Consider the following 12322-nt stretch of genomic DNA (forward strand, 5'->3'; position numbering starts at 1 on the left):
CCAAAATCTTTTATCTTAATACAAACAATAAAGAAAACCCTGTATGCAGTACTAGGTATTACCCATTTAAATTAAAACAAAACAAAAAAAGCTAAACAAATGGACTGTAATAACTATGCGGTCTACGCTACAAAAAAAAAACCCTTCACAGCACTCTAATTTTAAACTTGACAAAGTACCTTGAGCACAAAATGTTTATCACTGAGAAATAATTCTGAAGCCTAGCATTCAGTCCACAGGATCTGTCTTTCAGCACATACCTTGAGACTATTTACACACTTGAAAGAATATTTGCATTTCTTTGACTTCCATTTTCCCTTCCCCCAACTTTTCCTTCCAGGAGCATTTGGTGTATTTGTAGGTGTATCAGGGCGTTCAGTGTTTGTACCACTTTCTATACTGACAGCATCATCCTGTAAGCAGTAAATTGGGAAAAATTACGTGAAACAGCAATACTGTAGCAGCAAATGACAGGGTAGCTGCTCATTGACCTAAAAGCAGTGATTAATAAATTCTGTAAGAAATGCAAAAATTTATTCCTGTCTCCAAATAAGGATATAAAGGAAACTAGCTACGCTTTAGGATTTGTGGATTTCAGCAACAATCTAAACAAAAAAGCTAATCAGAATAATGAGAATAATACTGCCTTTAAATAACAAAGCATTGGTCTGTGCCAGCCACATTAATACACTGGCTCATTTCATCTTTACAGCTCTTCACAGAAGGTACTGTTAGATAAGAAAGTGTTGTTTTGAGATCCTAAGAGGTCTCTTGCTACTAGGGTTGCTGGGATTCAAAACAAGCTGTGACTCCTAAATCTGACTGAACTACATGTTACATGTCTTCATAATTTATTTGACCGCTGCTCTGTTTGGAGCACGGGGGTTGGTAGCCCTTTGAGGATGATGGAGTATTGATACCTCTTATTTTAGATGTAGTTTTTGAAAATCCTGTTATTCAAATTCCGCTTAATTATAACACAAACCATTTAGAATCTTTATAAAATCCTACATATTCTGTGCTATTTACAAGTGACATTTGCCTCACAGCGCTTATGTAATAATGATACTTATATAGAACTCCAGAAACTCTCTATAATTAAAGTAAAATCATTCCGAATGTAGAAATGACTGCAGGAAACCATGAAAATTCACTTAATTTATACCCTATCTCCAGTGCACAAAATACATTCATGGCCCTCTAATCTAAGATTTAACTACCTCCTTTGATTACATATTCCAGTATGTTCTTTGGAATAAAGAGATTTATTTAAACCTATTGCCTTAGGGCAACAGCTCCTAAATTCATTCCATAGAAAGGCTGTTTTTGCAGAGTGCCTGTTAACATCTATTAGAACAAGTCTAGGAAACACTGCCTTAGGGGCTATTTCTAAATGATTGCTTCCTAAACCTGGTGTTATATTTACAAAAGGGTAAAAATTAACTGGAGTGTCAAAAAGCATATAAAAAATTCATACCATACAAACTCACCTAAAAACAGTATGGTTTTATACAATTGTTCTTGGGGGTAGTCTTCAAAACTTCAAATGGTTCCTACCTTTTTAAAAAATACACTAATTATTCTGGAATATACTGAATTGGATGAAAAGACTAGATAGATGGTACATAACAGGTGCTCAATATTTGGAATTTTAATTTTAATGTAAATATCATCAGATAAAAAATGTAAACTTTTAAGTTCAGTTCCCAGGCTGAAATCATGGTTTATATCTCTATTTCTCCCCCTCTTCACAGTTTCAGAGTTAACATCTAGTGTAGAAAGTAACCGTTTTTCAGTGGAAAACTATGCATTATCTATAGCACCTTTCCAGGTTATCATATTCTAGCCCTCTTCATTGCCTTTAAACCTCACAACTCATTTTATATTGTGGGTAACTAACTTACACTCCTGTAAATTCTGTCTCCAAAGGTAAAGGCTCAAAATATCTTCCCTTCTACTCTGGAAAAAAACTTTTGTCTCCATTTGCAATTTCACCTCTACATTCCTTTAATGTATACTGTCTGACTCACATTTGCCCAGTTCTCTCATATGAGTAAAATGAAAATTATGTTTCACTTACCGTTTTTATGGAAACTGTCTTTTAACACTGGAGAAATGAAATTATAAAACTGACATTTATTCACCAGCTTCTTTACATTCTGGCCCGAATTTCAACCGCTAATCAAGAAACCACACAAAACCCTGTTTTGTTTTTTTAACTAACCACTTAACTTACCCACCTCCTCCCAAAGGAAAATCACAAAGGAATCAAATGGAAATGCAAGTCGCAACGCTTTAATTTTATCTTTAAATTACAATCAAACCTTTGCTGAGTATCTGTGTATAGGATGATTTCCCCTTTGGCCCCTCCTCAAAGTACAGAATGATGATATGGCACTACCATCTTCATTTGCCCAACAAGAAAACAGGGATAGGAATTTGTCCCTTAATCTTGCCACAGGTTGCTTAAGCAAAGGGTAAGTCTCCAGATTTAGCCCTCTGCTAGGCAACCATTAGTACTCTTCTAAAAGTTACATACTCTGCAGTCATAAGACCTTTAAAAATTCAATAAAATGGCATATACAATATATACTTAAAATATGTCCTTTCAATTCTCTGATTCACATTCACAGTAGTATTTGCTCAGGTTACCTTAACTCCAACTCAAAAACACCACATTCTTTCCTCACTTCCTTTTGGCCTTCTCTTCGCTATTTGGTTTCCAAAGAGTTAAGACCACAGCCCCTGTTAGCTTTTTCTGAACTAATTTTTCTACAGAGTTCTCTACTGCTTTTCCTTATTGCTTCCCCCTAACTTATGTCCTACATCTGAGGTCCTTGGGTGGAATTCAGAGGGTGTCTGAACCTAAATGGCAAAACAAACCCGCTTAATGTTCACCATCTTTAACTGAAATTTAGCACTTTCTTCTATTAAATGAAGGTAACATACTGCTGTAGCTGTGACTTTCTCATCAGTGGAAATCAAGTATTTTTATATCATATGCTAGTAGTTGCAGATCTCAAAAAGTTGCCTATGCCCATCATTACTACCAGACACCTTTCCAGATCTAGTTACTTAATGTGCTAATAAAGAAGCACTTTCTTTAAACACTTTATATTAAAGGACTATATTTATGAAAAAAATCTTAACTTTGTTTTGAAAATATTTTTAAGGTATTTCATAATTTTATTATTTTGTTCATAATCTTATATATTGTATTTTATACATTTAAAATGTTGTTCTAAGAAGACTACCCAGGATTCATTGAAGTGTTCCAACGCACAAAAAAGGTTTAAAGTCCCTACCCAAATCAGGGAACCAAAACAAAGGCTTACTCCATTGTTTGGTTCTAAGCAGCTTTAGAATGCAAAGAATATATCCTCCTTAAGGGTCTACCAAAAACAAAACAAAAACAAAAACCTGCAATTTATTTTGTTCCCTGAAGTTTTCCTCAGTCTAGATTATTGGCATTTTCATTACAGTTCTACTTGATTAGTATGCGCAAGGGCCAGAAGCATTAAGTCTTCACAGTAACTAACACTTGTATAGTACTTATGGGGCAGGCACTCTTTTCATCACTTTACCTGTATTACCTCTTTTAGTCCTCACAAATACTCCTTGAGGTAAAGGCCATTATTAATCCCATTTCTAAGAAACTGATGAAACCAGACCAAGTACCTTGCTCAAGGTCAAGCACCCAGTAAGGAGTAGATTTGGAAATTTTAACATGTGGATCCAATCTGTACTCCTAACCTAATCTGCCCAGAAAACACTTTTTAAAAAGCAGAAATAAAACAGGTTCCAAGGACTAGAATGAAGAAGGTCAACGATGTTAGAAAGTAATATATAAGACTGAGAAGCACAAACAGGAAAAAGATTTGAGGTAACATTCAACACCTAAACTTTCTAGAAACTTTAGGTTGGAACTAACAATTCCCCAAACATCTTTCTTCTATCTGCAAAAATAATTCTTTCCCATCTCGAGTGAAACTTTCGGTAATGACCCCATGCCATACATATCCTTCAGTCGGTGATGTAATGATGTAGAATTTAGGAACGGGGTGTGTATCATAGCGTTTATTCCTAAAACTAGCTAAAAGGACGAGAAAATGAAGAATTTACATCACGCTCCTATAACACTTTAAAGATTTAAAAAATATATTCAGATTCTATTGCCATGTATTATGAAAAGAAGGTTCACACTATGCAGTAATACCTTTGAATTGTCAAGGCATTTTGCTGATCGTATTGGATATAAACTTAAAATTAATGTCACTTTAGTTATTACTGGCGACTTACCTAAACACTAGACGATTATGGAGATCCCTTTCAGAGCTTAAAAAAAAGTCTAATTCCAAAATACCTTGCACTTGCGAAGCCACTGGCCCACACCTAAAAACATCTGCCTTTACCACTGTTACCTAAAATCTTCCAGGTCGTTCCCTTTATTTTAGTAAAAATTTTCAGAACAGTAATCGACTCTTAGAACTTCAACGGTGATTTCCCTCTCCGACTCAGAACACGACCCTCTCAATTCTGCTCCTCCGGAAGAAAAGCCGCCTGTCAGGCACACCCCATTCCCATTCACAAGACAGAAGTAGACATAAAATCCCACCTTTAGAAGAGTCACCCAAACCCCTTAAAACGAAGATCTATCTACTCTTCCCATCCTGAACAGCATGTAAGGGTCAAAAAAGTGACACAATCCCCAAACTCCTCTTAAAAAGTCACTAACACACTCTGGCTCCTCCTTCCAACTTTCTCAGAAAAAACTCTAACTTGCCTTTTAAACTACTGGAATCTCAGATCCGCACTCTCCCCAAATCTCCCGAAGGCCCAAACACTGCCCAACCACGCAAAAGGATCTCAGAGCAGACCCCTTCAGACCCTCCTCCCACCACGCTCTCTTAAACCACTCTCCTTCGCCAAGTTTCTGCTTGCTCTCGGCCCCTGCTCAAAATCCCCATAGAGACAAGTTCGATTTTCTCCTCCACGCCCGCGTTTTCCTGCGGGTGACACCTCTCCCTCCCCCCCCCCCCCAAAGCAGCCCGCCCGCCCCCGCACCGACAGTTTAAAAAGAATTTAAAACTTTCATTCCAGAGTTCCGTCCACACTGCTCTGGGCTGCACTCACATTCTCGTCTCCAGAGAGGTCGGGGTTGCTGTTCTCGTCGCTGCTCAGCTTCTGCTTCTTGGCCGCAGGCATGTCTGTTCCCGCCGGCGCTGTCGACACTTCCCTCTCGGACATATTCCTCCGCCTCCCTCCAGGTTCCTGCCGCCTAGGGCGGGGCCTCCGCCACACCGCCGTCAAGCAAGCCCGGCCGGAGCCTGCCGCAAAGTTGCCACTGCCGCCGCCACCTCCACCGCTCCCCCCACTGTCGCAAACCGCGCCCAGCCGCCGAGGCGGGCGTGCGTGCGACCCCGCCACACTGCTGAAAAAGGGGCGCGCGTGCGCGCCCTCCCGCGCAGCTTCCTGGCTCTTTCCCTTTCCCTGCTCCCGTCTTGCCCTTTTCCCGCCGCCCTCCCGGCAGTTTGCACGGAGAGGTGAAGATCCGTTAGCTTTCGAGAGCAGTATTTCGTACGTCCCCTTTCCCTACTGCCGCCTCGAAAAAGGAGGAGCGGAACTCAAAGGGATGCCCCCTCACCCCCTTCCTCCTTCCAAAGACGTTTCAGCCGCAATCGGCCCAATCCTTCGATCCCCGACCCGCTGCAAGGACTCGAAAGTCTGTGGAATGGACTAGACCACCAATGTTCCAGGGGATGGGGGAAGATACGAGAAGTCACCTCTTGCTTTAGTGGCATATGCCAAGCGTCCTTAATCTTGACTTCGGAGGACAATTCTCTCACGTTATTCATGGAACTGTTGAAGCTCTAGCTTTTGGTTGTCATTAGGAGTTGGAAAACTGTAGAGAGCCTCTCACTTGTCTCCCCCATCTAACAAATGGAAGTTACCCGCTAAGAGGTGCGCATGCGCTGGGGCGTATTCTCGCGCTGGGTTGTCCAGACCCGCCTACTCGGGCCCCTCCTTTTCGAAATCTTGTTTGCTGAACCAGGTAGTCTTCCACCGGGTTCCTATAGTCCGGGATGGATTTCGAAGAACGACAAAGTCATAGTGTCTGGATGCGTCCTAAAGTCTTGATGAATATTTAATATGATGAATATTTATTTCAATCAGTGATTCTTCTCACCCAATTGGTACCAACATTGGGTATCGTTTAATTTAGGAATATCCTGTAATTATGATTCTAGACTCCAATGAGTTATAGCCTAAAGGGCTCTTTTTAACTGTTAAAAAAAATTGTGAAGGTCTGAAAATAAGTAGTTATCTCCAACTATGTATAAGGCTGTGATACTTAACAGACAAAATTTGGAGACATACCAGATAAAATTTTAGGGAAAGGCAACATAACTGGTATACTTGACCAAAATGTTTGTTTCCAATAAGTGTTAGTATATCTGGGCTCTTGACATGTGTCATATACATTGGCGAACCTTGTGGATTTGTTAGATGGTTCATTAAGTCACGTAATCAAATCAGGAAAAGGAGGGCCAAGACAAGAAATAAAAGCCAGACCCTCAGCCCCCTTTTTGGTAGCTCTTAGTTGTGACTACTTCTCTTTCTGGGCCTCATTGCCCTCATCTATAAAACTGAGGAAATTGGAAGGGACCTGACACTTCTTGAGCACCTACTTAATAATACATATTTTTTTTCTCTCTTACAACTCATTACATCATCCAGTGGATAACCTGAATAGAGTGCCCCATCCATAAAATTCTTGTGTACTTGAATTATTTTTGCATGATTCCTTAAGAGAGAATATCAGTTTCATTATCTGCAGCTTGCAAAGTCATTTCTCCTTTTGGGAACGGAGTTAAGAATGATAAAAAGGAAGGTAAGGTAAGGCAAAGGGCAGAATAAGGTTTTTGCAGTGAAGAGTTAGGAAAAATAAGCTGAAAAAAATTAAAGTTCATGTCTTAATAATAATAGTAATTGCAGTCACTTGCTGAATTCTTCTAATGTCCCAGGCACTACTAATTACTTCTCAGTTGGTGAGAAAGAGATGACACTTGTATGGAGTCAGCCACTGAGAAAGTAAGATGTGCTTTGGTATGACATTTTCATGGGCAGAGACAAACTTCCCCTGTCTGTTGAAAAGATTGTGAAACTTTGCTCTACAGTTAAAGACTAATCAACTAAAACATTTCCAATCCAAATTACTCTATGTGTCTGGGATCAGTAGGAGCTGGGAAGTGGGAGTCAAATTCTGATCATAAAATGAGGAAAGTTGCTGAACATTTGAATAAAGGACATATATGGAAGGAAAATGCCTCTAAGCATGCATGTTCTCTGTAACAAAGCAAAAATACTTTTAAAGAGTTTTATTACAACTTGCAAGGATATTTTAATTATTTTAATTTTTTATGGGTCAGGGATAATAAATGGAAATTAGTTAAAGCTCATTATTGATGTTAAAAAATCATTTTGACACTCATTAAAATAGTAGTGAACTTTATTCAGGATTATTGTAATAGGTGTCAAGACTGTTGCAATAGGAAAGAGATAGGGCTCAACTCTGAAACACAGCAAGGACAAGTGAGGACTTATAATCAAGGAGCAGAGTTGGAGGTGAAGGAGTTTAGGACTTGCCATCCACAATATGCTGCTTTGGTATATTGGTGATTTTGAGCTAAATGCACTTGAAAAAAAAAAGGCTTCCTCTAAACTCTTCTTATCTGCCTGAAGACAGATCCTCCAAAAGGAGCTCAACTGTTATAAATCCCCTCCCCAGGAGTTTCATCAACCAGAGAAGACTGACTTATCACAGAAAAGACTAGAAGTCACACCACACCCAGACAGACATTGTCACAAACTATCATAGCTCCCATATATTCTAATGACCTATTCATCTTTCCAAAAAATCATTTACTTTTCCCTGTGTGACATACATCTCCCAACTCCTTCCCCTATGGAGATGGTATAAACTCAAATCTCACTGCTTTTGGGGGTATTCGCTTTTTTCCCCCTGTGATGCCCTGTGCATGTTGTATTAAAAGTTAATAAACATGTATACCTTTTCTCCTGTTAATCTGTCTGTTGTCAGTTTATTTCCTAGACTCAGCTATCCAACCCAGGAGGGTAGAGGGAACGTTTCCTCCCCTGTGGGTGGGTGGGGGATGGACAGAAACTTAGTAAGAGGAAACATCCAGGGTAGGAGGATTCTTTGTAAACTGACTTGCCAGGATGATCAGATATCCAGAGTGGGGAATAAGAATTTGATCAGCTATCAAGGGTGGGGATTCTCTCTAAACTGATTTAGGATTCTTGCTACAACTGGACTAGAGACACCAAAGACAGGACCCAAGGATAAGGCCTATTGAGAAGAGGGCCCAGAGGAGCCACACTACAATTTGGTCAAGAGGAGAGTCTGTCACTGATCTAACACATATAAAATATCATAGGTGTCTTATTTGGAGTGCTGTCTCTATGGCATTAATTTAATAAACACAAAAGACTAATTACCTATTAATAATAAATTTTCAACACCAAATTACTGTGAGGAATTTCAGAAACCATTACAGTTTAAGTCTTACCACCCACAGTTTTACAAATGTGGAAACTATGATTTAGTGTAATTAAACAATTTGCCCAAAGACACACAGCTCTTCAACATGGCAAAGCTGGGGTGCCCCATTTGCTCAACTGGTTAAGCATCCGACTAAGGCTCAGGTCATGATCTTGAGGTCTGTGATTTCAGGCCCAGTGTTGGGCTCTGTGCTGACAGCTCAGACCCTGGAGCCTGCTTCAAATTCTGTGTGTGTGTGTGTGTGTGTGTGTGTGTGTGTGTGTGTGTGTGTTTCTCTCTGCCCCTTCCCCACTTGCGCTCTTTCTCTCTCAAAAATAAATAAATATTTATAAAAAATTTTTTTAAACAAAATGGCAAAGCTAAGGATCATATTTAGGTCTGATTGGTTGGAAAGCCAAAGCGCTTTTGCCTCAAGGTGATAAACCCAGGCAGCTCTAGATTTATGTAATTCTACTCAGGTGCTTGGTCTTTAGACCACATAATCTTCTATACACTATCAAAGAAAGCTACCTAACTTGAGACAGAAAGAAAACATAACTGGAGAAACAAGGGAATCCAAATGAAGTCTGGAGTTCAGTTAATGGTTACAGACATATTTTAGTTTTTTAAATTTTGACAAATGTGCCATGGTAATATAAGTGTTAAAAATGAGGGAAACCGAGTGAAGGGTATACAGGAAGTCTCAATACTATCTTTGTAACTTTTCTTTAAAATTATCCCCTATACACCAAAAACCCTACTTAAAAAAAAAATCTATTTCATATTAGACTTTGGGGAACACTACACAGAAATACCCGTTAGACTTCAAATAAGTGGTTGATCCATCTTGAAAAACTTATAAAGATCATTTATTTATAAAGAAAAGAAACTTTACAGCCTCCCTTCCTATTGTTTTATAGTATCATGTAAGCTTCAACTCAGGAAATGAGTTTCAAAAGCTAAATTAAATCCTTCCCATTTCAATTGAAGTCTATTTCTCATTCATTCAACATTTTTTTGTCTCTTCTGCTTCATAAATAGCAGCTGTTCATCATCACTCATGCACTCTGTAATCATAGCCTTGCAGATCCAGTTTTCTATGAACAGAACATCATATGGCTTCTTTGAACATTTTAAAATCAATCAGGAGGAATTTACTGAATGCCATTTATGTGCAAAGCATTAAGGTAATTATATGGGCGGGGGGGGGGGGGGGGGGGGAGGCGGCTAAAAAGGGAAAATAAGACACAGTCCCTGCCTTCAAAAAGCCGAATATGCTTCCAGCATTAAAAAATATCTCATGCAGGGGCTCCTGGGGTGGTTCAGTCAGTAAAGCAACTGACTTTAGCTCAGGTCACGATCTTACAGTTCGTGGGTTTGAGCCCCGTGTCGGGCTCTGTGCTGACAGCTCAGATCCTGAAGCCTGCTTTGGATTCTGTCTCCCTCTCTCTCTGCCCCTCTCCCACTCATTCTCTCTCTCTCTCTCTCAAAAATAAATAAATATTTAAAAAATTTTTTTAAAAGTCTCATGCAGGGGCACCTGGGTGGCTCAGCTGGTTGAGCATCTGACTTTGGCTCAGGTCATGATCAAGCAGTTCGTGAGTTCAAGCCCCACATTGGGCTCGCTGCTGTCAGCCTGTCAGAGCACAGCCTACTTTGGTTCCTCTGTCCCTCACTCTCTGCCTCTCTCCCGCTTATGCACTCTCAAAAATAAATATTGAAAAAAATATATAGATGTCTCATGCAGACTTTCTGCCTGCATTTTGAGAGTGGTTCTTCCCAAGAAGGTGCTGGTGCTGGAGTATAGCCATCAGTCATGGATTCTTGTCAGCCCTGCCACTCTAATCCTTGGGATCTTGACTCAGTATAATTCTGTTCCCAGCCTGCCTCTTCTGAAGCTCTCCAGCTGAGGGAGGGGACCCCACTTCTCTCTTGGGGGGTGTTTGCTAACACCTCTGCATACCTTTGCCCAACAGCACACAGCAGGGCTCTCCTCCCATATCCAGAAGGTAGATGGCGTTTTGTTTCCTCATCATCCCAGCTTCGCAGGGGAACAAAGGAAGTCAGGAAGTTGGAATGAGGAGCACAGAGCATGTCCCCAGATGTGAGATATTCCTAGACTGCAATTCAACTTCTCATCAACAGCTTACCTGGCATTCTCCAAAATGTATGTGATCTTAATATCTTTGCTTCAATTAAAGTTTTCTGAAAGGAGATGCCCTATCCTTACCAATGAGAGCTGTCAACTTCTCTTGTTTCCTGGTTTGGATAAGCTGCCCATTGCGTCAGTTGGCTAACTGAAGCCAAATGTAGCTGCCTGGTTATATTAATATCATTTTTCTTCCTCATACACTTTTTGATTCTCCTAATGTTTTCTTTCCCTCAGTCTGATTGATCCTCTTTTCTGGTTGTTATGGATCTGTAAAATATTTCCCTTTCATCTGTTACTAATACTGAGCAACTACAATATAAGGCAAAACATCCTCTGATTTTTCTGCACTTGCCCAAGATTTTAGATTAATCGTTGAAGGGTTGTGTTCCTATGCCACTGAAGAAAAACAGGTCAACCCCTCAGAAATGAGCTTATGCTCTAAAACTTAAGTGATTTGCCTGTAAATTATAATCTGTCCAATATTTAAATCTAGGTGTTTTTAGGGCAGACTTAAACCCTAAAAGCAAAGGTTGGAAAAGTACAGCCTGTAGAGGCTGCTTTTAGACAACCGGCTTGAGCAATGGAAACCCGAGTATGGTAGAAGGGCCCATAGCAACCACCAGACTGAATACAAACAGGCCCATTAGGTGACCTACCTCAAAATATCCATAAGCCCTAGCTGACCAAAGAGTTAGTTACATCCAGGCACAGGTGTGAAAAAAGGAAAAATTCTGGGGCACCTTGGGTGGGTCAGTTGGCCGAGCACCTAACTCTTGATTTCTGCTCAGGTCATGATTGCAAGTGTCCTGGGATCAAGCCCTGTGTTGGGCTCCGTGCTGAGCGTGAAGCCTGCCTAAGATTCTCTCTCTCTCCTTCTCCTTCTGCCCTCTACCTGGCTTGTGCATGCTCTCTCTCTAAAATAAAAACTTTGTTAAAAAGGAAAATTCCATACATTCCCATATCTCCTCACCTCGCCCCCTTAACTAGAGCCCCCCACCACTGCCCCCTGCCAGACAGTCTCTCCTTTGCTGTCCTGCCCGCTGCTCCCTTGCAGTGTATTCAATAAACTTCCATCTCCTTTGTTCTGCCTTGGGTGAATTCTTTCACATTCTACACCACTGGCCTCCACCCAATTGGGTCGCCCCACATTTGGTGGACCCTGCATTTGTTGGGGAGATTTTGCTGGCCCGAGGCTCTCCCCGGATTCTCCAGGAATTTCTCCAGACTTTCCCTTGGTGGACCAATTGTGGTATTCCCTGGAGAACTGATGTCCTCCAGCCAAGGTTACTCCTTGATGATCTGAAGCCCCAGAGAGAACCAGCTGGACCACCCTTGCCCCAAAAGGTGAGGGATTTCCCCACTTGCCCTCCGAAGGGATCCTTCCCTCCCTCTCCTTTCTCTTTTTGGCCCTTCCACGTTCTTAAAAAAAAATTTTTTTTTGTTAATGTTTATTCATTTTTGAGAGGCAGAGAGACAGAGCATGAGCGGGAAGGGGCAGAGAGAGAGGGAGACACAGAATCTGAAACAGGCTCCAGCCTCTGAGCTGTCAGCACAGAGCCCGATGCAGGGCTTGAACTCAAGAACTGCGAGATCATGACCTGAGCCAA

General features: G+C 40.8%; 1 protein-coding gene across 11 annotated transcripts in view; it reads right to left on the reverse strand.

The window, feature by feature from the left end:
• The window catches only part of EED (embryonic ectoderm development), a 195138-nt gene that overhangs the window by 25252 nt on the left and 157564 nt on the right, over positions 1-12322 (reverse strand). For 7 of the 11 annotated variants that reach the window (XM_045483735.1, XM_045483740.1, XM_045483737.1 and 4 more), the window contains one exon: positions 261-413. In XM_045483735.1, the coding sequence (XP_045339691.1) occupies positions 261-413 (153 nt within the window). Of the gene's footprint in view, positions 1-260; positions 414-5133; positions 7706-12322 lie in introns of those variants that run through there. The other 4 variants (XM_045483743.1, XM_045483741.1, XM_045483733.1 and 1 more) reach the window with 3 other exon arrangements.

Source organism: Leopardus geoffroyi, chromosome D1, assembly GCF_018350155.1.
Source record: "Leopardus geoffroyi isolate Oge1 chromosome D1, O.geoffroyi_Oge1_pat1.0, whole genome shotgun sequence".
Lineage (NCBI taxonomy): Eukaryota > Metazoa > Chordata > Mammalia > Carnivora > Felidae > Leopardus > Leopardus geoffroyi.